This window comes from Polistes dominula, unplaced genomic scaffold (genome assembly GCF_049000335.1).
Source record: "Polistes dominula isolate Pdom_NZ unplaced genomic scaffold, Pdom_raw_medaka contig_75, whole genome shotgun sequence".
Classification (NCBI taxonomy): domain Eukaryota; kingdom Metazoa; phylum Arthropoda; class Insecta; order Hymenoptera; family Vespidae; genus Polistes; species Polistes dominula.
The window spans coordinates 78,372-105,633 of NW_028301003.1; the positions used below are offsets into that span (position 1 = coordinate 78,372).

The 27,262-nt window shown below is 35.5% G+C and overlaps 3 protein-coding genes across 6 annotated transcripts in view; 1 reads left to right on the forward strand and 2 right to left on the reverse strand.

Annotated features, from left to right (window-relative positions):
• Positions 1 to 337: 337 nt before the first annotated feature.
• On the forward strand, positions 338 to 3,772 carry LOC107071422 (uncharacterized). 2 transcript variants are annotated; one of them, XR_001476441.2, is made up of 6 exons: positions 339 to 659; positions 1,029 to 1,502; positions 1,584 to 1,698; positions 1,773 to 1,919; positions 2,013 to 2,206; positions 2,277 to 3,772. XR_001476441.2 is itself a non-coding variant. In XM_015330415.2 (5 exons), exons 1-5 carry the CDS (start codon positions 576 to 578, stop codon positions 2,108 to 2,110), a joined length of 918 nt encoding a protein of 305 aa, XP_015185901.1. In that variant the 5' UTR covers positions 338 to 575; the 3' UTR covers positions 2,111 to 2,316. The 2 variants fall into 2 exon arrangements, 1 of the variants encoding a protein (XP_015185901.1); XM_015330415.2 differs by having other exon boundaries at positions 338 to 659; positions 2,013 to 2,316.
• LOC107071424 (uncharacterized) lies at positions 2,038 to 8,025 on the reverse strand. Its single transcript, XM_015330418.2, has 4 exons — positions 4,884 to 8,025; positions 4,475 to 4,794; positions 4,187 to 4,392; positions 2,038 to 4,078 (listed from the first exon to the last, which is right to left on the reverse strand). The coding sequence occupies exons 1-4, from the start codon at positions 4,955 to 4,957 to the stop codon at positions 3,974 to 3,976; spliced, it is 705 nt and encodes a 234-aa protein (XP_015185904.1). The 5' UTR covers positions 4,958 to 8,025; the 3' UTR covers positions 2,038 to 3,973.
• A 354-nt stretch (positions 8,026 to 8,379) lies between these two features.
• LOC107071425 (uncharacterized) overlaps positions 8,380 to 27,262 on the reverse strand; it is an 82,054-nt gene continuing 63,171 nt past the window's right edge. For 2 of the 3 annotated variants that reach the window (XM_089173735.1, XM_089173734.1), the window contains 3 exons: positions 18,715 to 18,818; positions 9,503 to 10,382; positions 8,380 to 9,413 (listed from right to left, as the gene is read on the reverse strand). In XM_089173735.1, the coding sequence (XP_089029861.1) occupies positions 8,917 to 9,413; positions 9,503 to 10,382; positions 18,715 to 18,818 (1,481 nt within the window). In that variant the 3' untranslated portion in view covers positions 8,380 to 8,916. Of the gene's footprint in view, positions 10,383 to 18,714; positions 18,819 to 27,262 lie in introns of all 3 variants that reach the window. The other variant, XM_089173736.1, reaches the window with a different exon arrangement.

The following is a 27,262-nucleotide window of genomic DNA, read 5'->3' on the forward strand; positions in this document are numbered from 1 at the left end:
ATGGCAGTTAAGTCCCTTAATCAAATGAAATTTATCTAACGGATAATTTATCGACTGTGCAATGTTGCTACGAAAAATGCGGGAATTTTCAAATCGCGTTTAAACAACAACATCATTTAAACAACAGTATAAATAAATATAATTATTATTGACGTAAAAAATAAGTATATATATATATATATTAATTGGTAGGGGTTTTAGAAAAATTCAGTTCAACGAAATATCGAATATTATTGTTTGAATAGGAATTTATTTGAGCGCACGCGTAAAGCTAAGATTAATCGAATGGAGGCGCGGTTGTCACCGATCAATCTCGAGAAGAGAACTTCTTGGATGTTTGCATGTGCGCAGTTTGCTGCTAGTTGAAGGTCTACGTTTGGCTCTTCTGCCTCTATACGTCTGCTGCTTATACCGTCTGTATAATCGTTATTCCAATTGACAAATTAGTGCATATTAGTGCATTTAGTGACATTGATTGTTGCTGCCTTTGTCACATGACGACGTAAATTTCATTCAAGATTTAATCTTAATTATTTACAAAGGTAACGACGAGATAATAAAAAGGGGATAGAAACATGACTATCATCACGAAAGCTATCAGTGAGAAGAAGGCGTCGGACAAAAAGGAGCAGCCATTGTTTGTAGAGGAAACTGCTGCGGTTAGCACGTTTATCTTGACATTTGATAACAATATCTCATCTGCATAATTACAAAGAATTCTTTTTTAAATATTCATTTCTCTTTCTTTTCTTTTCCTTTCTTACATCCCCATGTCGTCGTCATTTTAAATAATCTTCAATAATTTAATTGAATTTTTTTTTCTTTTTTTTTTTTTTTTAATGCATACATACATATATACATGTATACATAATAATGTACATCATAGATCATTATTATTATCATCATCATCATCATCATCATCATCACAATTGATAAGTCTTATTATCTTAAAATATGTATACATATATTGCATGTATTGTTTTGACATGTATAGAGCTGTGTAATTAATAGTAATTATTTGTATATAGGATTCTTCAAAAAGCGATGTAGAAGCACAAACCCAAAAACCTGACGTTGGTAGACATTACTTTGCTGCGCGCAGAAACATCCATAGAATTCACGTGACTGCTACGTTTTTATTGTTCTTAATGGCATTGATGATATTAATAATTGGTGTAATAGGGGGTCTTTATATATACATACAATATGCCAGAGCACAAATACATAGATGCTGTACCGGATGGTATAGCATTCCCTACGATAAAACGCCATACAGCAGCGATAGTATGCATCAGGCTATCATCGCTGATTCTAATTTGTTCAAGAATTTTGCTAGAGGCTCTGAACCGGAGGAAATGGATCTTCAAAATAATCTAGACAATAATAAGAGTTTCCTTAAAGAACATTTTGAAATAGATCTTGAAAATGAACATTATGAAAAGATTGACGTGCCAGATTTTCGTGGCGGTCGACAAGGACGTTTTATACATGATTTTAGCATTGTAAGACATCTACTAATTCGCTCTATATTTTTTTTCTTTTTCTTCTTCTTCTTCTTCTTTGTATAATTCATTTCTTTTTAGAACAAAACTGGAATTATAGATATCGATGGTCAATGCTGTTTCGTTATGCCATTGAACCGTCAACGAGTTTTGCCACCGCATAATCTTTATGATCTACTTAGAAAAATGTTTAATGGTAATACAATGAGATCGTATATGAGTTTTTAACCGAGTTAACTTATTTTTCTAATATATTGTGGTATGTATTAGGTTATTACGAAGTAGATACAGATATTGTACGTGAAACTATGAAAGTTGTTATTCCGCCTATTACTGATATGTCTACTGTCGGAACATATATTGCCCGTGAATGCCAAGATTTTCCAACGTATATGCTGAGAAAAGTAAATCATACTGGTGAGTATGACGGTGAGACACACACACAGGCTTTCAGTGAATTCAATTGATCTGTTAAGAATTTGAATAAATTGAAATATTGATCAATTTCAGTTGTTAAGAGGAGTGCATCGAGCGGTATTTTTGCACAATTTGCCGGGAAAGATATCATAGAAGTTGATATTTTGAATTTGAACGAATTCCATAAGTAAAATGAAGGAATTTACATTTTTTAGGCAATTAAGATTCAGTAGATTGATGTAAAAAATAAGAAAAATAACAGGTTACGTAATACCCAGAAAACATAGGTGACTATAGCGATTTCTTCGAAGTAGATAATTTTGATTGTACAACTTGTAGTTTTCATCATGATTTCAGATGTAAGTCTACTTTTCAACACCATTATGTCTTTCCACAACATTTATCTACTTGATCCTGGATAGCAGTTGTCATCATTTATTATATATATATATATATATATTCGCATTAATATCTAATGCGAATGAATAAACATTGTGCAATAACTGGTTAATCTTAGATGTGCAATAGAATTTGAAGAAAATTAATAGGCTACATTCTTTTTATAAGCTTCTTTATCTAATATATATTTAACGATCATATTATTCATTGGAATCGTTAAGAATAATAAATATTGCACGATTAAGTGAATTATTGCATTTTGTAAAAAGGATGTGTCTATTATTATTGTTATTATTATTATTATTATTATTATTATACATTATCGTATTATTACATTTTCTTCTTATTAAAAAAAGATTCTATAAACAATGATTACACGTATAATATCTTTTCGTATATGAAAGAAATAAAAACCGCTTGCTCTTACTTTAAATATTATAGATACATATCAAATTTGACGATTGGATAGAAAGAATAATTTGGTCTTCATTGGAATTGCTACAACGTGAGGTCAATAAAATAACAGAGTTTAATCGGTGATTCATTTCTTTGGAAAACCAAAAAAACACATCGAATTTACTGTTTTTTTTTGTTTTTCTTTTATTTATAGGACTGTTTTCGAGCAAACTGAATTTTTATTAGATCAAATTTCAATTGCTACAATTTATTCCACATTTCTTCTATCATTAGCAAACAAACTAATATTAAAAATGAAAAAAAAAAATATATATATATATAAAAGTAAAAATACCCAATAAATAAAAATGTAGAAAAATGAACGTATTGCATTCCGTGCATTTAATATTCCGGTATATATAGTAGAAATACGTGTATACCTTTGATATTTTAAGTTATATATCTAAAACTGTTTGGCTATACATACGTATATATACATATACATATATATATATATATAAAAAAAATGTTTCTATACATAGAGTAAAGAATATTTAGAAAATCATGAACGATGATCATTTTTAAGAGCAACATAATGGCTTTGATATGAGCTTCGACGTTAGTTCTAAATAAAAAGTTGCTGAAAATAATGAAGAAAGGAAGAGGAAATTAAATATATATATATATATTTAGAAACTTTATGAAAACGTATATATTTTATTGCATGTGTAGTAAGATAGTGTATATTACATATTAATCATTTGTAGAATTGGGTGGAAATACGAGATTACACGATTGCATTTAATTTAAATTGTGTAAAATTTAAATTACAATTTTGTTAAGATAAATTCTCTCTAGAATTCGAAATATTATTATTATATATATATATATATGTATACATGATATGTTATATACGTAAAGTTCTTCTATATTATTATATCATATATTTTATTGTTATTAGTTATATTACTCAATAATAAGTATATAAAATTTGTAAAATTGTATGCAAGATATATATTGTAAGATCATAGAAAAATAAAAAGTATACATACAGGGTGTCCCAGTTTTGTTTTGCTAAATTTTATCTAGCTATATATTCTATGTGGAGAAATAAGAAAAGAAGTCATGATTATTAAATGTGAGCAATGTAGATAATAAATATATTATTATATTACTGTAATATAACGAACGACATTTGCATTTATTTACAAGATGTAAAATATAAAATGTTGTAAATGTTGTAATAGAGAGAGATGATGTCAAGTAGAATTAGAATGCGTCGTCGTATCGACCAATGCTTTTTGTCTAAGCGTATAAAGTTTTTTAACCCATTTATCAAAACGTGCTTCTTGATCTTGCATAATCTGAAAATACAATGACAAATAAAATAACAACTTGTAATAATATTATTATTATTATTACAAGTTGTTATTTTATCGATGCAATGTACAATAATATTTATATTCTCTTACCGAAGGATGAAATATACTTTCCGGTATGGTGCTTATATCAGCAACAGTTGGAATTTGAATAGTATCTGCGCTAATATCGATGACAATGTTTTTAAATTTGCTTTCTTTCGTATGAGAAGATGTAGTAAATTGTTTAGGCGTGAACCCTTCAGAATTAATTTCTTCTAGTACGCTTTCCTTGATACGTGGTTCAATTAAAAAATCATCTAAAGAGAGACGACAGGGAGTGAGAGATTTGTAAGATACAAGATGAGTGTTTGATTTTTGTAATATTTCTTATATCAGTACCTTTGGTAATGGGATTATTAGATTTCTCAAGTAGAGGTTTAACGGTAGATTGAGAACTGCTGGAACGACTTCTAGATTTATCTCTAGAATTAGATCTGATTTTTCTTTTGCTACGATCAGAAGAATGGGATCTGCGTGTACGTGAACGATAGCGACGCTTATCTCTATCACCCGAATTGCTTCTGGCACTTTTGTAACTTTTGGAGCTTCTATCTCTGCCTCTGCTTCTGGAGTGCGAACGATGCCTTCGTTTTGATTTAGAATGTCTAGATGATCTCTTACGATACGGAGATGATTCACTTGTATCCGAACTGGTAGATCTAAGGAATAGAATGAATATCTTCAATATTTTCCATTCATTTACATATATTTTTATATCATTTGATATAATACTGATATTATAACTAACCTAGATTTTCTGCTGTGTTTTCTTCTGTATCTGCTGCTATAATCTGAATCTGAATCACTCGAATATCTTGCCATAATTGTTAAGTACTAGAAACAAAATGACTCAACAAATTCTTTATAATTAATTATATTGGTTATTAATTATATATCAATAGTAACAAACACTTTAGAAGACATTTGTTTTGGGCACTGTCAACAAGATATTAACTATTATATTAGTGCTATTCGATCATGTTGTTGTCTAGATAATGTTCCTTTTAATACAAGACAATTTGTTAGGATAAATTGTTTAAACAGTTTGTAACGTCTTAAAACGTTTCCTCGATCGTGAATGAAATGATTACACACGTTATTATAGTGTAACAGAGAAAATATGGCACTCTTTAATGATATTTAGAACGATCGGTAAAGATGATCCCTATGTTATCAACTACTCGAATGATAATTCTTATAGTGGTCATTAACTTATCGAGCATCGGTAAGGCAGATTTCTATATTTAAAAATAAATTAATAAAAAAAAACTCGAGAGACGATATTTTAATGATTTGGATTTAAAACAAGTGTTCAATTAAAAAATGAGCTGTAATAATCGACATTAATTGCGGCAAAGTATCGAAGATGTTTCGACATGCATAGTATGATAGGAAATGTTGTTGCCGCGAAATGATATTCTATATTATTATATCGCGATGTAAATACAAATATGGTCTCTCGAGTAGATTTTATAGTTGAGTGACAGTTACATTAGCTTCGAGCATATCGTATAATGTTTGCTCATGCACGTGCTTCCTTGATAATATCGATAGAAAAGCTGTTAGGTAAGTTGTCTCATGCCGAATAAAAAGGACCACGAATGGCAGGCAAGAAGTGTGCAATCTTTGTATCAAAATGTAAATTAGTTTTCTGCATTTGACGTTTTCTAAGAGATGCACAACGAAAGAATAATATCATTAATTAATCATCTGAAATAATTCAAGTTTTGAATCCAACAGAAATGAGTAGTATATAATATTAGGGTTTGAGGAGGGTAGGAGAAATAATGAAATAAATCAGAGAAAGATGAGTCGCTTCGTTTAATCGAAATCAATATAATATTTCGTTTATTACTTTTAAAAATTATATGGCTTCGATATGGTGGGGTTTTTTATTTAATTTAATTTAATTTAATTTAATTTATTTTAATTTAATTTAATTTATTTTACTTTAATTTATTTTATTTCATAGGAGCGAGAGAAGTTGGAAAGATTCTTGCGTGCGAGGTAACTCTGCCCATTTTGTTTGTTTGTTTGTTTGTTTGTTTGTTGTTTATTTATCGTGATATTTATTAATATTATCGTCCTTCTCTCTCTCTCTCTCTCTCTCTTTTTCTTTTCCATTTGATCTCTTCCTTCGTCCTTTGAATCCTTCGATTTTAAGCGTAACGATAGGAAAGCGTATATTTTCCCGGCGTAAGAGGACAAGAAGAAGAAGATTTATACGTGGTGTTCCACAAGTGTTGCCTTTCAAATCAAAACTATTGGGACACCCTTAATAAGAGAAAAATGTATAGTAAGAATAATTCACGATTTACGCTTGTTTCTTTTTATCCTTTATAATGAAAAAAAAAAAAAAAAAATGGCAATCTCTCTTGTCTTCCTCCTCTCCTTCTCTCTTTTTTTTTTTTTTTTTTTTTAATATTTATAATTGCTTGCCATTTTCTTACATAGAGATTTCAGTCTATGAAAAATAAAATACAGCAAATGTTATCATTATTACAATTATTATTATTACAATTAATATAATTATTATTAATATTATTATACAAGTGGCAGTGTGAAACGCCATAACCCGGTTGGGTTATCCTAACTTCAAAAAAAAAAAAAAAAGATACTAGGAAATCAAAGAGATTATTTAAATGCTGATATTTATGTGTGTGTGTGTGTGTGTGTGTCGTTAATTTGAATGAAAAATTATTCCTCTTGATTTTTCAATTGAAATCAATATAATGATGACGATGACGGTGACGGTGACGATGACGATGACGGTGACGATGACGATGACGATGATTGATCGATGGCAATTGAAAAGAATTATATTTATATCTATACTGTATATTTTGTCTCTTTTTTCAAAATGGAGGAATATCAGTAATACTGGTCGACATTTTATTTCCTCTTCTTTCTTTCCTCTCTCTCTCTCTCTCGCTCTCTCTCTTTTTCATTAATTTGAATCATGTGGAATTCGTGCAATGTAATTAATTTACACTCACTTGCACACGTATTTCGTAAAACGGATAACGTTGTTAATTTGTACTAAAGTGACCCAATTTTCACCAAAGTTCCCGGAAGCGAATGAGAGAAAGGGAGAGAGATCATGTCAATGCAATTAAGTTCACTTGTTCCTTTTATTCTAGCCAATCAGAAACGTGATAAATAATACATGTAAAAGAAGAAGAAAAAGAAGAAGAAGAAGAAGAAGAAGAAGAGTCTTTCGAATAATATGAATGATTTGAATGAACAATTACAAGAAATTTCATTTTTGGGTTTCAATTTTGTACGTTATTTTTATTTTTATTAGTTTTATTATTATTATTATTATTATTATTATTAATTCTTATTTTAATATCATAATTATAATAATATTTGATTAGGCGACCTCTCTGTGGATATAAGTATCGAATAAGTATGAGAAGAAGGTGTTTATAGAGAAGTGCCAAAGAACCCATCAAAGGGTCCAAAGTAAAAAGACAGACCAATTGTATTTTATTATTATCATTATTATTATAGTTTATTATTATTATAGTTTATTTTATTTTATTATTATTTATTATTAAAAATTAATTAACTAATTAAATAGTTAAGCGATTATGTATTTAATACTAATTGGAAGGAACCATGATGGACACACAGCGTGCTTAGGCGACAAATATATAATATATAATATATATATATATATATATTTTCTTTTCTTCTTTTTGTTGTTGTTGTTGTTGTTGTTGTTGCTGTTTATTCTTTTTAAGGAATATTTTTCATAGCAATTATTATAACACTGCGATGATCCATCCTTAACATGGATCAGAGAGAGGATGATGAAGCATGATTCATGATGGCATAACAATATTTACTTCTTTTACAATAAATAAGTCTTTAATAAATATTATATTTTAGATCGAACAATTTGTTTTTTTTTTTACGACTTTCATGTTTGAAAGATCCACAAGACGATCGGAGGATCTAGGAATTTTAGGTTCGATCGGATCTCTCTCCTCTTCTGCGTCACGCAAAACATTTTCTCTTTTTCGTTTTTTTTTTTTTTATTTCTCTCTCCCTCTCTCTCTCTCTCTCTCTATTTCTACTTTTTTGTCTTTTTCTATTTTCGTTTGAAAGTCTTCTACTACAGTAGCGTTTGAGAAATTTTGATTAACTGTTCTTTCACAAAGCGACTAATTTACTGCCTTTGAAAAATACATCGAGGATATCTCTATGACATATATCCGAACAACGATTTTTCATTTCTCTCTCTCTCTCTCTCTCTCTCTCTCTCTCTCTCTCCTCTCTTCTATTCTATTCTCTTATTTTCGTCCATCTTTTCGAAATATTTTCAATATGGAAATTAAAAATGACAAATTTATGAATTGGGATATAACTTGGAAGGATCATTTGAACCTATCGCGATATCATGCGAATGGCGTCGTTAACGGAGCAACGAGTATTTTCTCTTAGATAAGAGAAATGGTTGCGCGCCGCTTTTACATAGGAAAGGTGTTACGTTTCGACAATAAAACATACAAAGAATACAAAATGAAGGATAAGAGATAGAGATAGAAATAAAGCGAGAGAGACATAGTTTCACCGGAAGAAGTCATTCGAACAACAAAAATATAGATATGTACATGCACTCAATAATGATATTTTGTTTGTGATGTGTTGTTGAGTTGTGTTGTGTTGTGTTATCGTTTACATGGCCAGTCTTTCAAAACCGAGTAAACGTTCGGTGGTCGCATTAGATTCGAACCCACCAAAATTCCAATAATCTTTCGAACGTGTCTCAGGAACTATAGTTTTAATTGTCCTCGTCGTCGTCGTCGTTGTCGTCGTCGTCGTCGTCGTCGTCGTCGTCGTCGTGGTTTTGTCGTTGACCCTTTGTACGAGTCTTCGTCTAACGCCAAGGAGGAGCCGCTGTTGGGACGCGTTCTTCTTTCGTTTGGAGGAGGCCGAAGAGAAGGAGGATGAGGAAAGCGAGGAGATCGTCGCGGATATCGACGGTATTTCCACGACTGCTTCCAATTTCGCAATCGTTTTCCTCGCTCTCTTCTTTCCCTTTTCCTCTTCCTCCTCCTCCTCGTCGTCGTCCTCCTCCTGCAGCTCTGGATGATGATCCCCCCTTGACTTCGGGCTCGGCTTCGACTTCGGCTTCGGCTTCGACTTCGGTTTCTCCCTCCTCCCCCCGATCCTCCTTCTTCCTGGATAACGGGTTCCTCCTCCTCTTTACCCAAGCGGGACCACCTCTCTTCCTCTTCTTTTTCTTCTTCTTCTTCATCTTCTTCTTCTTCTTTCCGTCCAGCAAATCAGGCTTTTTACTTTGACTAATGGTGCCGGCGACGTTTGACTTTTTTGACGTTGCTTGTTCAAGGTTCTTACCGATGCTCGTGCTGAGGAGCTCCTTCTTCTCTTCCTCTTCCTCTTCCTCCTCCTCCTCCTCCTCCTCATCCTCCTCCTTCTCGTCCTCGTGGGTGGTGGTGGTGGTGGTGCTGGTGGCGTTGCTCGGCTGAACATCCACTGGCGACACGTCGTCCGTTTCGGTGCTGTTGCTGTTGTTGTTGTTGTTGCTGTTGTTGTTGCTGTTGGTGGTGGTGGTGGTGGTGGTGGTGGTGGTAGTCGTCGGTGATTCTCCTGGACCCTCCAACGAGCTTTCCTCAATCCCCATTCGGGATTTCTTTTTTTTCGAATTCGCGGTTTGCTTCCTACACGTTTCCTCATTGGCAGTACCCTCACAGGTTGCAACAGATGACGACAACGTTTCTCGATCTTCCGGTAATTGACACTGCGGACCAACTTTTTCCCCGGGTCTACATCGACGTTTTCTCTTCTTTCTCTTTTTACGTTTACGACATCTAAACTTGTCTCTACCATCCTTCTCTTGAGTTGGGAGATTCGGACAAATGGTCTGTTGCTGCTGCTGCTGCTGCTGACTCAAATCACCCTGATGATTTTCCTGATGATGTCGTTGCCTTTGAGCATGACTACTACCGTGACGATGGCGTACATTGTGCTCGGCACCCATCATCTTCCTTTGAAGGGCTTCCACTCGATCCGGCGGTGCTACCTGCGTGAGCACCCTCGCATAAGTCGACAATCTACCGAGCGTATGATCCTTAGCTTGGACCCTCCTCGGTTGTCCACGACGATTTAATCCAAGGTAGAGAGTCCTCTTTCCGGTCGACCATTTTACCGAGCTGTACGTGTTGTAGTTGTGCTGCTCCAACGTCTCGTTGAACACGCAATCCTCCGTGTACTCCCTCTGCAAAAACACCAACCTACAATTAGCTAAGCTTTTTTGTCACGGTTATTATTCGATCAAAATGGATTAACTTTTTTATAACAACTTCAACTGCACAAATTCAACGTCAAAGAAGAATATTTACAATGAAATGAAGTAGTCTATGGTAGAACGAACGTTGGTCAGTTCAACGATATTTAATATCGCATTGTGCAATTACTGGCTTACCTTGCCAAGGTTCTCTATAGTCAAGCGAGTTTTACATCTCTCTCTCTCTCTCTCGTTTTACTTGAAACTATAATTTGCAATACCGGCATGATAATGAAGGGTCATTAGAAACATTGTGTTCACTCAACCCGTTACTTTTCCTTCCTTCCTTCCTTCCTTCCTTCCTTCCTTCCTTCTTTCGTATCGACCTTGCACGTTAAGAAGGAAAGAGAAATGAAAACTCTGATGCAACTTTTTAAGGAAATCATACCAAGGGATAAAAAAAAACAAGTTCTCTCTATTCGCGTTTCGTGATGTAATTATACGCTTCGTACTCGGTGTGTCGGTGTGTTTGTCGAAACGTTTGTCTCTTTTACTGACTCAGACGACTAGAATCTAAGGTTATATATAGAAAGGACAGATAGACGGAACGTTGCGCTTCTTCCTTATTGCTGCGGTTAATCGGAACGAATCAACTTGAAAGATAGAAAGTAACATGTGAGTGGGAGTAATACGCTTGCTTGCTTGCTTGCTTGCACTCCGGTAGCGATCGAAACAAAATTTATGCACGTTGCAACGTTCGATGACAGATTTATTAGTCATCGTTTATTTATTATACGAATGAAATCAAACTAATAATAAAAGTTAAGCTCGTGCCAGTCTCCAACTCTACTCGCGTGATTTATCGTTCAAACAGAACTTTACTTGCAATTTCGATAAGGTAGTTGTTTCTTCGTACTTCTAGTTTTTCTTCTTCACTTGCACCCAACGAGGTTTCGTATTGTATCACTTGTTTTTTTCCCTCCTCTCCTCTTTTCAACGGAAATTCTACACACGTACAATTAAATCTGGTTTATGGTGTTCTCAAAGTTTGTAGCATCTTTAAAGAAGGAGGGTAGTTTAGAGGAGAGAGGGAGAGCAAAGTTTCCGAGTTTGCAGGTGGAATCTTAGATAGGGAAGTGTACTTATGATAGCATTGAATCTGGTTCGTCAAAGAAAAAGTCTTACACTTAGTCTTGCGCGTGTCATTCGTTACGCGAAAGGCTACTACCTTCGACACGGAAGATCTACGAGACATAGGCCTTGATCTTGGATAGGAAAGGCTAAGGATTATGCGTTTTCCTTAAGAAGGAATGACAACTTTGCTTCGACGGATGAATTCCAAGGAATACTCTCGGTTGCTTGCTTCCTTGCTTCCTTGCTTGCTATCTTTCTATTCCATTTTTTTTACATACAATCGAGACCTCTTGCGCACAGTCGGAATTCCACGAACTTGAATGAATTTCATTGAATGAAATCGTTCGAGGCCAATTACCTACGCTTAAACCGTACCAAGCAAGCAATTTTTCTTATAGAATATTCTTATAGCAGGACCGACCGACTGCGTTCTCTTTTTCTATGCTAAATTCACACTCAAATGATGAATCGTCCAATAAAAACAATCTATCCTATACTATGACATAGTAGAACATTTTTCTCATAACCTTAGCGTTCTTTTCTCACGCTATTAACGACCTATAATCAAGTTGATGATAATAATTAAGGAAGCGTAGCAATAACGAATGAGTTACAATCTTTCCAACTGCGTTGAAAGAATTTGCTGAACGATCTAATCGGGTTGCTTTCTCATTAAATAGCCGACGACGACGACGACGACGACGACGACGAGGAGGAGGAAGAAGAAGAAGAAGAAGAAGAAGAAGAAGAAACAAATGAAATGACACGGAGAGAGAGTCGAAGATTTACGGCATCCTAATCGTTCAGCGACCGTTGCTAACCCCACCGTACAACTTGACTTTCAAAGAAGAAGAGAGAGAGAGAGAGAGAGAGAGGAAACCTAATCGAATTAGCAAATTAATAGCTTTGGGTGCTTTGGAAGCCGGATATGGGGAACTAACAACACGCGCCATGCCAATAATCGTAAATCATCGGATTGGATTTGGTAAGTCGATTTATTCTCGACACCATTCGACCACGATTAGGATTATACTTAATCCGTGGGAGCCTAAAGCCATAGTTGAAATGATCACGGTTAAGTCGTCTCTCAGGTAATCCATAGATGGAATATATTATTCGATATTGCTAGAATAAGTAGGATTGTTGTTGAAGCAAAGGTTCTACTAATCACGGAATCCTTGAAGAACTTTAACAACGGATCCTAACGAAAGTGTTAACATTACAACTGACGTTTAGGGTTGAAAATTACGATCGTATAGATTCGTCCGGGTTTAAGTTAACACCGAAAAACCCCATGTAGTAGTTTACTTTGTTCTCATCTCGTCCAAAGGAACCGCACTCGTAAACCAAGCAAAATACGATGTCAGCAGCTTGTTCTATACACAACAAGGCAAGACATATCGTTTGCGAGCTTTCAGTGGTTCTTCTGTCCAATTGTCTAGTCGATACTATCTTCCATACTAAGAGATTGGTTCTTCAAATAAACCGCTCGATCTAATGCTTCCTTTACAAATCAAATTTTATTCAAGCTTTAAATGGATTTAGTCGACAACATTTTGTTGAACATTCGAAAGATACATTTTCCGACTGGGGGGATTATTTTGGTAGGGTGGAAAGAAATTTGAGAACCCCCATGGGGGTTTGGAGTTATGGCATCGGCCAGTGACCAGCGTAGGGACATCCTCTTTTGAAAATTATTTAGAGGCATTCCTTCAACGCCCACTGCTCGCTCAGTCACGAGCCACAAGCTGTTTGTTGTCTTCTTCATCGTCTTCTTCATCGTCTTCTTCATCGTCTTGCCGCCGCCTGTACTGGAGCACCTTCCAAACTATTTATCTCTGACACGACCAAGTATACAATATTTCTGCGCTATAATGTGTCACAACGCTTTCGTATTGTTGCTAATTTTTAAGATTACAAAGTTCATTGTTATTTCATTCAATCAATCAATCAATCACTTTTAATTGTCATGGATTGTTTTATTATTGAATATTTGAATATCTTTTAGATTGTCGGTGTGCTTTTCAACAGATTAATAGATTTTCTTGTTTCTCGGTGTTTGATGTATTGCTGGGTTGCTACGATGTTTATCGTGTTTCAAAAAATGCTACTTATATTCCGACCGGTGGAAAAATAATAAATCTACATTTTCTTCCTCGCTACGTGTGTTGTTTTCTACGAATAACGTAATTTAATCATCCCCGATAGATGACGTATTAATCTTTCGTGTAGATGCTTTTTCCCCCTTTTAAATGAATATTCCTTATAAACACCGCGCGCCGTAGGAGTTTTATGGGATAAATGTTGGGAAAAAAAGATAGAAAAAGATGGAAAAAGATGGATAAGAAAAAAGTAAGAGAGAAAAAAGCAGAACAAGTTCTGTTGCGTTAAAAGGGATGGTGAATGGTCCAGATTGATCGACACTTCTGTCAGGGTGGTCTTGCGTTACCGAACTCTGATCCCTCCCATTTGGTGTATTCCCTGCACGCCACCAACTTTTTTTTCTTCTTCAAAGAGTAAAAGTTGCGTCCGTAAAGAGACACTGATTTTCCATTGGCAAGTATTCCCCATGGGGAACTTCACATATGTGTCTCCTCGCTTATAGAGAAGATCGTCGATAGAAATAAAGAAGAAGATCTTTCTACAAGTTCTTTTTAGGAAAGAAGATACAACTCTATTGGGGAAGAACACTTCCAACACTCTGGCATGAACGAATTCTAATATTTATGTGACACCTTTAAATGATAAAAGAAAATGAAAAGAGAGAAGAAAGAGATGGAGCCAATTAAACTTAAAAGTCAGCCGAAAACTGTGGAAAACAACCCCCTGCTGTTGTTGTTTGACGCGTCATTGAATCGTCGAGCCTTCCCCTTCTTCTTCTTCTTTTTTTTCTTTTTTTTCTTTCTTTTAGATTTAAGGCTCTTCTTTCACTCGATGAAGTTATCTTCGAGAGCCTTTATTTTTCACTCGTCTAGCTTCTTTTCTCCTATTCCTCCTTGTATTTTCGAAATACTTGTCACCAAGGACATGGATCCTAAGATAAGAGGACAAGCCAAAAAATCTTTCCACTTGTCATACCTAAATACTGTCGTCCAACTCTTTCGTCTTCATAAAAGTCCGCGAGCTTTATCGCCTATTCTAAGATATTTATTGGTACCTATACCTAAGTACACAGGTGGGTGGTGGGGGGGTCGAATCGAAAGTTGTCGTCGAGTGTTTGCTGAGAGTTTGCCGAGAGTTCCTTCTTCTTCCTCCTCCTCCTCCTCTTAGGTTCCCAACTAACGTTGTTAAACAACGTTTCCCTATCTCAACGTGACTCGCTGCTCTCCCAAGTTCCTTAATTTATATACGTCTACTTCCTCCTCTTCGCGATAAACTTTACTCTGGTGCATTTTCTACATCCGTGAAATCCGTGGATCATCAAGGAACACACCGTAACCACAGGTCGTCTATTTATCGATCGCGTGGGTGGATTTAACTGCTGATGTTCTTGCCTGCCCATCCTAAAGAACTCTCAACGTTTTCGACTTTCACTTTTTTTTTTTTTATTTTTTTTTTTATTTCCTCCTGTCTATCTTTATTTCGATAGAGAAACGAGAAAAATAAAGATACACCACACCAGGGTACACGCGAATTAACACGATCGTTCCATCCAATTCATTATCTTAAAAGGATACCTTAATGATTCCAATATTTCTATTTTATTTATCGAATTTGACAAATACAGCCATTCGCGCGTCTCAAACATGATCATCAAATCATTCAATAAGAGTGCTTTATGTTTATTTTATACATCTTGCTTCGTAGATGTTATTCTTTTTATTTCTTCCACAAGATTGGGAATATTGACAGTGGTTCTTCGTACAGTGGTTCATACAGCGGTTCGTACAGCGGTTCGTACAGCGGTTCGTACAGCGGTTCTCGATTCGAACTTTATGCCTTGTGTTCATTTGAAAATAAAAAGGAAAAATAATGAAAGGGGCACGTTTGTTTATCTAATCCAAATTCAAGTCAAGTTCTTTGATCAGATGCCGAGAGTTGTAGTTTGGGACAAGAAATCTTTCCAATCCTTTACCTATTTGAGTAGAAATGAAGTATTTAAGATAATTAGTTGGTCCCATTCCTTGGCGAAAAATCTTTGAGAAAAGAGACCGCCTCATTTCTATGTTCTCATCTTCTCAAGGAGATTGAGAAAGATGAGATCTTATCTTTTGGTACAGCAGACCAGGTTTCAAGGGATTCCCGTTTTTCAAAGAGCTTCCATGATTCCAACTGATTTACGTAAATGTACTCCACCCCACCAGTTAACGTTAACAAGACGAGATGGTTGTGCGTTGTTATTTTGAAGCTAGCCAAAGCAGTCCCAATTGGCCTCCTTTCTACATTAATATAATAGTCATAAGAATAGCAAGTTTGATTTAACCAAGATTACTAAACCTGCTGCTAGAATTTGTAATAACGTCTAGTCAAATTCCAACCAACACCTAACTCTCTTTCATGTATATGTGTATACGGGAGCATAGGCAAGCCTGCTATTAACACGAGCACATCAGATTTCCGTAATAAGATTTCAAGTTCGTGTACGACTTAATCCACTTTATCAGCTAAGCCCACGCGCATTGATGCTAACTTTCAATTAACTCTGTCGTCGTAAAATGAGAGAGAGAGAGAGAGAGAGAGAGAGAGAGAGAAACTTGCTTTGAGCCACGTAACTCGTTTGAAATTTATATAATCCTGTTCCCCGAGTAAACAAAAATAAAAAAAAAAAAAAAGAAGAAGAAGAAGATAAGAACCCTTAAAAAGTAGGTGCACCATAAAAAACCATCCTCTTTTATGTAAAAAGACAGAGAGAGAGAGAGAGAGAGAGAGAAAAGGGAAAGACATAAAAAAAAGTAAATCAAGCTATTCGTTAAGTCGAAGAACCTAGGAAGAGGATTAATGATCGGTTAGAAATTTTCTAATCGAAATAAACGTTAGATCGAGAGAGTCGTGTAGAGTTAACGATCGGCCGATCGAGCACGCGACGATCGTTAGTGAAAGAGGATCGTCGCCAAGTAGAAATCTTCTTCATCTGTTAAGAGGAGAGTTCAGGAGATAGGAAAAAATCGATGGAAAAGCAAACGAGGACACATAAGTAGATAGAGAGAGAATGATTAGGTACCTACAGGGTGCTGCAAAACTATTTCTCCTTACAAATATCTACCATTAGTAGATTTCAGGTGTCATTTGCGTACATTTCTACTAAACTTTTGTACTTTTTTCTTTTATAAAATTCCCTCAATTTCTAAACGACTGACACGTCTATCCAAATATTGGGACAAATAATTTTGCAACACCCAGTATATATAATATATATATATATATTTGAGTATATAAGAGCGTAGATCGCAGGGAGGACGTTCACGGCATTCGAACGACCTTCGGATCTATTCTCGATATAACGTAATACCTGCCCGGAGACTTCCGTCCGAGTGTAAGTGGCCCATTTGCATCTCGTAAGCGGATAATCAGACCGTTCGCTTTCTCGTTACCGTTCGCGTATGTGTGTAGGGAAAGAGAGAGAGAGAGAGAGAGGATTGCTGACTAGCAAACGCCGATCGACCGCCGAGTTCTTCGCATTCCACGTTACTTTCCTTCTCCTTCTCCCTTCCTCACCCTTACCCTATCTAGCAACTTTTAACTTATCATCTTTTTTCCCCGCTTGACTGAGAGAGATCGAACGTTTATTGTAATTTATTGTCAGAGTGTAAGATGATATTTCAATATTTTTCCTTTCTTCGAATTAATAAGAGTGTTTGTCTCGAGATATATTTTCATTGAATGTGCAATCTTGGAATTATCCGTATGCATATTTTTTCTAAAACCGATTCTCTTTAAGTCGTTGGGACAAATCATTTGAAGGTGTTGAGGGGTAGGACGAATCTTCCTTCCCTTTCATTGAGATCTGTCAAAAGTCGAAGGGATCCACGGACCCTTGAAACGAACATATGCGTGCACGTGTCAATTGGTTGGGGGGGAAAAGCCACTCGAACCTCTCGAGCGAACAGTTCGAGGACGAACTACCGTTTCTAATCGAGTTCAAATTTCACGCATGATCGAATGCTCTTAAAATATTCTAACGACGAAAGATTTATAGATCGATCTAAAATATATATATATATATACATATACAGGGTGTCCCTGCAGGTTGTTTCTGCATGAATTCCTTGTAAATTTGCATTTATTGGTCAATTGTATCGATCAACCCACATTGTGTCTTCCATTCGTCTCCATAAATATCGACACCGATCGAATAACAATATATTATATATATATATATATATAGGACTGCTACGGATACTTAATTGTATGAATAATGGAGCAGTCGTTTCCGAAAAAAGTAACCAAAGTTATACCATAAAGGAAGGGACTACAAAAGAGGAAACTACAAAAAGGGAAGTACACTTTCAAATGGGAGAGTGGATGTACAACCCCCAGTTGGTACATGCAAATCCAAGACGCTATCTTTTTCATAAACAAAGACCGATAGGATACTTTTACCTTACAACTCTATCAAAGTTTCAAACTTGCTTTTTATTTTGACGACAAAAATAGTTATCCATCCATATGTAATTTAAAAGTAACAAATTTGTCAAAAATAATGTCGATTGATTAATTAATTAATTAAAATTCTCCCGACACCTGGGGAGCGTGAATATTATCGTATAGCCGTGCGAGAAATCATTATTTACATCTAATAAACATGAGAATCTCATAAAAGTCAAATAAAAAAGAAAAATACGAGAAGCGATCATTTACAGCTAATTAACATGACCATCGAGTATTAGTTAAATATTATTTTGTGAAATATCTTGGAAAAAGGAATAAATAGTCATGGTAGGGAATTTGATGTCAGTAGTAGAACTCCATTCATTCGGAGAGTTTAACGTTGGCCAGTTTTATTTTATCAATAGAATTATAAGTATACCTGCTACTATATACTATTCTGTTTGAAGCGACTATGGTAGATAAAAAAGAGAAGAGAGAGAGAGAGAGAGAGAGGGTCGCGTGGCAGAGGATTTTCCCTCATGGGGAATGTTGAGAAGAGAAAAGAAACTGTCGTTGGAATAGACCAAGAGGAGATCAGAGATATATTTTTCTTGTTGCGTTAAGTTAAAGTGCAACTTTTTCAATGGACGGCTTCACTTACCGAGCCATAAAGCAGACCGCAGGAATCCATACAGAGGTAAAGGCAAGTCGCGACACCCTGGATCCTCAGTTGACCTCTCGACACCGACATCCTTTGAAAAATCGCTACAACGAGAGAACACAAAATATATATATATATATATAGATTTTATTTTATTTTATATTATATGTTATGCATGAGAGATGATAAAAAATGTCAAATATAATATGCGAGAAACAAAAATATGAAAAGAGATATGGCTTACACATATGCCTACCAAATTGTCAGAAGACAGTCTTTTTAATATACTTTTATATATTTATGAATATACCGGGTGGCTCAATAATTTCTATCCCTTTTAAATATTTATCCAATATTTTCAAGTCAAGATATTCAAAGATTTTCTTTGCAAAAAGTCTTTTACTGTTACTACTACGGACTGGCTCCTAAATATCCTGTCAATAATTTATTTTTAACAACACCAGTGCAATATTATTAACATCATTTGGTCTATAAGAAAGTCATTTATTACTTTTTTATATTTATTAATAGTTTAATATTTAACTTAAGAGACAAATAAAATAAGTTATCGTGAAGGCACCCTGTACGTGAGTTTTGTTAGCAAAATGAGGAATAAAAACAGAAAACAAAAAACAAAAAACAAAAAACAAAAAAATAAAGTGTGGAAGATACAAAGGATCCTTGTGCCAACTTTCTTACACATGCAAAATCTCGACTCTTTTATCTCCGTTAAGAAAAAGAAAAAGATCTATAGATCTTAGCTCGAAACTAACGACATCCTTCGAAAAGATATTTAATTCAATATCTTTATTTCTCCGCTTGTTCTTTTTTCTGTTTTTTTTTTTTTTTTTTTTTTTTTTTCACTGTTAGGAGGTCACCTTGCACGCTTAATATTATTCCTCTCTATAGAATTGATTTGATAATAAGTTTCGGAGTTTGAGTTTTTCCCAAAATTGCAACTAAGATTATAAACAAAAGTTGAACAACGAAGAGGGGAAAGAAGAAAGAATCGTTTGAACTCACTCAGTTTTGTAATGCGATGTTACATTCTTTCTCTTTTTCTTAGTTTTATTTTACATGGAGCTTAAGTGGAGCCCATTAAAAGAAGCTCCGTAAAAATGGCGGAAAGAGGCAAGGTAACGCGCGTGCTTACAATGAGAAATCGGCCTTGTTATAGACCAACAGGGTGAACCTATAAATGTGAAGAGTACTCTCATGTGCGTATGGGATAGTTCAGCGGTACGTTTAAAGCCAACTATCCTTTTCCATCTTATTTTGAAGGATGATAAAGAAAGAGATGTAGAGGTAACAAGCTGTTCTAAGCACAATTAGGTAGAAATAATCGTGCTTGCCGAGAGAATACAGCAGACTGCTGCTGCCGTTAGTTATCCCTACCATCTGCTTGGAAAATCGATGATGATAGGATCTCCTTCGAGGGTATTATTACGATCTAGAGATCTGTACTAGAGTACGAAAAGAACTGAAGAGAGAAGAAGTTAAGAGAAGAGGGAACCCGCTAATCGGTGCGGCATCATTCCTAAAGGGAGGTGGAGCCTACACATGATTGCACGCCTTATTGAAATCAACTTACGCGTTTCGTGCCATCAAACTTATCCAGATTTTACGATGATAACGTACAATGTCTTCCCAAATATATATAATAAAACAATACATTTTTTTACCCTTCTACAAGATATATCTACAATTACGATTTAATGGGAGCCAATCTTTTTCCACTTTTTTTTTTTTTCCAAATATTTCTGTGTCCAAACTTTATTTTATATTGATACACCTATACACCTATATGTAGATTATTATAATAGGACGAAGCTAAATGGACAACAAGAGAAACGAATAAATTACCTTGCATTATACAATAGTCGATTAATATAATCGACGTGTCATTTAGTTTGAAAATATATGTAAATGGATGTGTCGTTAAAGATCAATAATATCATTTAGGTGGAACAGATTCTTTTCATCCAATAAAAAAGTGATCAAAGTTAATGACGTTTAATGAAACATCTTGCTACACTCTTAAATTGTTCATTATTAATATATATATAAGTATTGTGATATTTTTCTACATGTGAATGAAACGACCAACCATATTATTTTTCTTCGGTTCTATTTTTTGATTTCTTTGCAATCGTCATGGAAGAATTTCACTTGGAGGAAAAAGATTCCGATTCTCACTCTTGAAGATGTATCGCTTTAAGTATACACCACCATACCATAGCATAGCATAGCATAGCATACCATACCAGTGAAGATATTTAGTGGTGTGCGTGTATATATATAAAATACACATATACCTGCAAGTTGGATGGGAGTGCACCACGGCAAAGTGCAGTTAACGACCTCCTCCTGTTAACGAACGTCAACGGCTCTAATTGAGTCCCTCTGCATCGTTTCACGCACAGTTCGCCTCTACTTTTATTATATTCCTTCTCTTTCTATTACTTTTCCAACTTATTTCCCTTATTCTTATTTTCATTCTTCTTCCGTATCATTCCTATGGATAGGACACACTTTTGAAATGTTGTTCGATAAAATACTCCGTTCCTGTTTGTACGAAAACACATTTAGGGTGGGCCCCCTTCTTTTCTATTTGAAGAAGCGCTCGACATTTATTTCACTATAAATCATAGTTTAGTTTAACTGTTCGACACGTGTACGCAACGCAGACTAACACTCTTCTTAACTCTTTGCTTTTTTTTTTTTTTTTTTTACATAGATAAAATGATATTTAATAATATCTAATTATGCTTTGAATTGAAATTTCTCCAGCAATGTTATTTGATGTCGTCGTTGAATGTTATCGCAAGGATAGGATGAAATGGATAGTTGTAGCGAATGGTAGGAAACACGTTTCCTTAAATACATACACTTAACGGCTGCAACAGAGCTTAAAGGGTTAAGGAAGAATTTGAAGATCTAAACGAGACGAAGAGGAATGCTGTTCCGGATTGATCTTGTATATACATATATGTAAGTATCGAGTATATAGAAGAGGAGATCGAGAAGGAAATGGAGACATCAACTCGAACATACTGAAATCTTATAAAAAGAGATGAGAAATCGTTAATCCATCTTGAGAAAATTTCTTTCTCCTTCGTGTTTTAAGTTTGGATATAAGGACGTCTTTAAAAGGACACCTTTAAAACACTCCGAATCTCATGGAATATTCATTACCGTCATTATAATACACCATGGTGGGAGAAGTGCCGCTGGTAATTACTAATGAACCCGCCAACATTCATCTTAATACATATACATGTAGAAAGGTGCCATGTACTTACATGCGATCGTTCCATAACGGTATCGACCTATGTACCAAGAAATCGATCGGGGATTAACGATACATCCACGTATACATTTTTTTTTTTCTCCATACCCTTTTATACGTAAGGATCAATAGTAAAAACCGGTACGATAAACCCCAGGACACCCCGTATGTAATTTTCAATTCACAGATTGATCTTGCTTCGAATTCATTTTTGCTTTACGATCGAAAACTCGTTAACGAAAAATTGTGAAGAAAGTAATATGAGAAAAAGTGATCAATAAAATGATCTCCCTTGAGATTAATCTTCATTTCACGAGCCAAAATTTGCTAACTTCAAATTATTGCATACAAAAAATAAATAACATGTATTTTCTTTCAGCGTGAAAAAGAAGTTACCAAAAGAAGAACGTATGTTAACATTTGGATAAAAGATATGAAATGAAATCCGGTTAACTTGGACCACCCTGTACAATTAGTAAACTAACTGGATTGCTTTGGTATCTCAGTTCCTGTAGGGTGTGTTCTTCCAGTTGGCCCCATCGGATTCGTTGCATATTGTATTACTCTGGATAATGTTTAACGAGTCCACTGACTGAGAGAGAGAGAGAGAGAGAGAGAGAGAGAGAGAGAGAAGGAGAATCTGCTCGCTTTAACTTCGTCCAATTAGAGCGCCTGTGTAAACCGATACGTCCGTAATTAAAGACTTTTTATCATCAGGTATGGCAAACTCGCATGAGATAGCCCCAAGTAATTCCTGATTACATCAAGGAACGAATAGTAGCAAATCGCAAAAGCCTTGATAGCAATCTAAATTCAATGAAATTCACGGTATCAACTTGTATAATTAATAAATCCTAATAAAATGAAGAAAAAGTGAATTTTATGAGAGACTATAAAAAATATCTGTGCCCATGTAAAATGACACGCACTTCATCGAGTTATTTTCAATGAGAAAAGAATACGTGCCAAATCGCACGCGGTTCTAGAACGCGGTTGTACAACAGCCTATAAACGCAAACAAGCTTAAATACGAGTATACGAGCGTGTAGTTTGGAATGAGTGGGCACAAACACATAGAGAGAGAGAGAGAGAGAGAGAGAGAGAGAGAGATCAGCAGGCGTGTTTCTCTATCTGAACGATTACGTCGATGCCTGGAGAATACGCGAACCCCTCGTCGTGGTGTCGATCCAACCGACCTTCGGCTTCTTCTCGGAACAGATTTCAACCGGCACATTTTAATATCCGGCCACGCGACTATATCGATCGAACATGAAGAAAAGAAAAAACGCCAATTATTCGTTTTCTCTCGTTTAATCCATCTATCTCTTTCTTTCGTCTATTTCCTATTTTCAATGTCTCACACAAGTTACAACTTTCTCGTAATCTGCGATTACGTTCATACGGATTTATATCGGACATTGAAGAAATTTAGCACCATCGCCATTAGACGACAGCCGGACATTAACTAACGAATGGACTCGTTTGAACGATCTCTTCCGCATATCGAGACAAACTCCCTACTCTCTTTTTCATTTGCTTTATTATCTATTTCTAATCAACTTCCATAACATAATATTTAGTGCTCTATTATCATACATTAGATAAAACGTATTAAGTTGGCCAATAAATCTATATGAGCTAGCTTTTTGTTTTCTATGCAAATAAACGTTTAAAAAAGCGTGTCGATTTATTGCTTGCCTACGTTCGAAAGCCAATGTAATTAATTTGAATTTTTCTTCAGTTATCCAATTGAATATCCATTCGTGCAAGAACTGTATTTTTCATTTTTTTATTCTACTACAATTTATAGATTGTCGTCCAGGCTGTCCTATAATTGCTAATGATCCATATGAAAAATCCAAATATTTCTTATTGTTTCATTATCTTATGTAGGATAGGAGATTTGATAAAGAAATCAAAGTTCTTTTAAATGAATAATTAATCGTAATGGCGACTATATGCAAATGGGATGATGAACGCCCTGTACGCCCTGTACGCCCTGTACGCTGTCTTATTCTTTTTCCAATAAAACCAGAAGATATCTTCAAAAGCGGCACTTTTATTTACGTAATCGATCGTTAAGACTGTTTAATGAGACTAATTACTAATTAGCTAATAGGATTATCGTTAGAGTGCTATACGTATAAGTCATGGGGATTATAGAGAGAAGAAATAGGAATCAAATGGAAAGAGAAAATGAGATAGTAGATATACATTTGATATATGTAATTACGTCAGAATCTTTTCTTAGTACTATGACGTTGAAAAGAAAAGGATAGAAAGAAAGAAAGAAAGAAAGAGCGAGCGAGCGAGCAAGATTCGAATCGATGAAAAAGAGGGAATAGAACGATTTATTATGTTGCCCGATCAAATTTATGCTCATCTGATTAAATTCCAAAATGTCCGGAGTCTGAAGCAAACCTTTCTTGAATATTTCCTTTTCTCTTTCTCTCGGTTTCTCAGATTCAGTAGAAAGAGAAGAAGAAGAAGAAGAAGAAGAAAGCGTATCTCGTAGCAAATTAGCGTTGATCTTGGTTCGGGTTAAGTGGAAACTAAAAACTTTAACGAGGACAAATAACTGTGGAGGTTGATGCATAGTCCCTACACCCGTTACTCTTGTTGTCGCTTTAAGACGTTGATTAGATCCAAAAGTTATGGGGCCTCGAAGGATTTCACGACCAGATCGTAATCCGAACGTGACCGTGAATACAGAAAGACCGATTACACCCCCTAAAACTACTCTCTTTTTAATTGAATCATTTATTTAGACATTGAAATATTTCAATATTCTAAGATTACAAATTTACTTGAATTTCAATATGAATAATTAGAAATTTTCCACTAGGCCACTAACCCGAGGTTATGTCACGACGAAAGAGAAACTCTAAGTGTCGCTTGTCTCGTGCTTGCTTTTTGTTCCTTCTTCTTCTTCTTCTTCTTCTTCGTCGTCGGACGTAAAGAAGGAAGACGAAAATAGAAGAGGAGCCTGTTGATGTTCTTAGTCATACGTGTGTGTATATGTGCACACAGTTCAGTTTCTTCTTATTCTCAACCCCCCTTTATGCTTATATAATAAATATTAAATGTGATCGTGTTCTGTATATTGTTTTATGGTCAAATGCATTGCACAAAAAGAGCCACCCTTACTAATGAATGGGGAAAAACTTGATATATAAGATTGGTTTGGAATGTGAACGAGCAAATTTGGGATCATTAGTTGTGGACTCTTAATGAAAGAGAGGAAGGATGGAAGAAAATGGAAAGTCTGAGGAAACTTTGTATTAACTTAGATTAGAATTTTCGATCGTCTGTTGGATACTGGAAAGCTTTCTCAAAAGGCCTCTCTCTTCTATTATCTTGCTTTCCTTTCTATTCTATTCTACTCATTTCATTTCGTTTCGTTTCGTTTCGTTTCGTTTCGTTTCTCTCATCGAGTATTCGAGTATTCGTGCTAGACGTTGGAACGATGCCCGGGATGAATTTGGACGGACTAATTGAAGAAGTTCCGCGCTCCGGAATTCGAGTTTTACTTCAACTCTAGTAAGACTTGAACGAACATTTTAGATTTTCAGTGGACCCTCTGTTCTCCTTTAGCTAATACTTAATAATAGAATTTGATATGAAGTTTCACATTTATGATGAATCTTTCTTCGAGTGCCTTTATTTTTTTTTTTTAATCAATTTATATTAATTATTGTTTTTTTAATTTTATATACTATAAAAAGTCAGTTGCTTTTGGTTCGTAGATAGAATCAAAATTCTCTCGTAGAAAGAGACACCGATGAACGGTAGTACGAAAATTCACGCTGGGAGAAATCTAAAACCTGGTAGAAAAAATAGAACAAAAAGTGGGAAAACGAATAAGAGTAAGAATAAGAAAAAGAAAGAAAGAGAAAGGGTTTTTACAGACAACGACGACGACGACGACGACGACGACGACGACGACGACGACGAGGAGGAGGAGGAGGGGGAGGAGGAGGGGGAGAGGAAACGTAGTGATAAATCGTCGTTGGCGTGGTCTCTTTGCTCGGGTAATTTGTGCCGCTAAAGGTCCGCCAGCTAACATAACTCTTTTTGGTAGGCGCCTATGGAAACAACAACGACACGTGAAACACGCGTCCCCTAACGCATGTAGATACATAAATACGCCGATCGAATTTCGAAGGTAGGAAGGAAGGAAGGAAGGAAGGATGCGTTTAGTAATAGCTAAAAAACGATAGAGAAAGGAGAGAGAACTATAAAAATTCCAAGCGTGATTTAGCAGCCGATAGGCCGACGCTAAATCGGTACGTACCACTGAGTAATTAATTAACTGGATAAAGGACTTTCTCTTTCTCTTTCTCTCTTTGTGAAACAACTTAGTGGTGTCCCATGACCGCTGCAAATCCATCGGCAGTTAGTTCCATAGGAAGGAAGGAAGGAAGGAAGGAAGGAAAACAAGACGAGAGTTTCTAACACTTGGAATATTTCGAGATACTACTGCTGAGAGACACACGAAAGAAGAAGAAAAAGAACAAAGCGGAGGATTACATGTTCGTGGAACGCGTGGTTACACGAGTATAAAGATCCTTTCCTACTACAAATTTACCTCACCCTTGACTAATAACACGGTGGCTAAACAAAACGCTCTCCATTTGTTTCACAAGCAAAAAAAAACTCACCCATTCAAAGTTGGATCATTTTTGAATCAATACTCCAAGTCTTAAATCTAAGGAAAAGGATTAGAAACGTATTTTCTTTCTTAGCAATACCAGAATGAACTTCTCGAAAGTGGGCACCGTTAAGCTGAACCGCAATAAACGCTGATTTAGAGGGCGTATCAGCCAACACCAAGCCGACACCGAGCCGACACCGAGAAACTTATGACGCATGGCGACGTCCCTTCTCTCATAAAATAAAAAACATATTCCTATATAAAGAATAAGAAAGAAAGACGGAGTGAGAAGATTGAAAGTTAGCCGTGTTATCTTCTCGGAGACTGTGAAACCGAAGACGAGCAATTACCTGACGGACTCCAACGGACTTCAAGCTCGTCCTTGCTAATTAACGAAGCGGATGGAACAAATGCCACAAGTAAAAAGGACCAAAAGAATAAGAGTTGGGTAAAGTGTCGAAAACGCACCCACCGTGTAATCGAACGATACCAATCTTATTGTACATCCGCCCACGATACATACAGTGTGTCTTGGATAATAAAATATATCTTCTTCCCCAACTACGAAATGGAACCCTGATCAAATTCTTCAATCTCTTTTTATA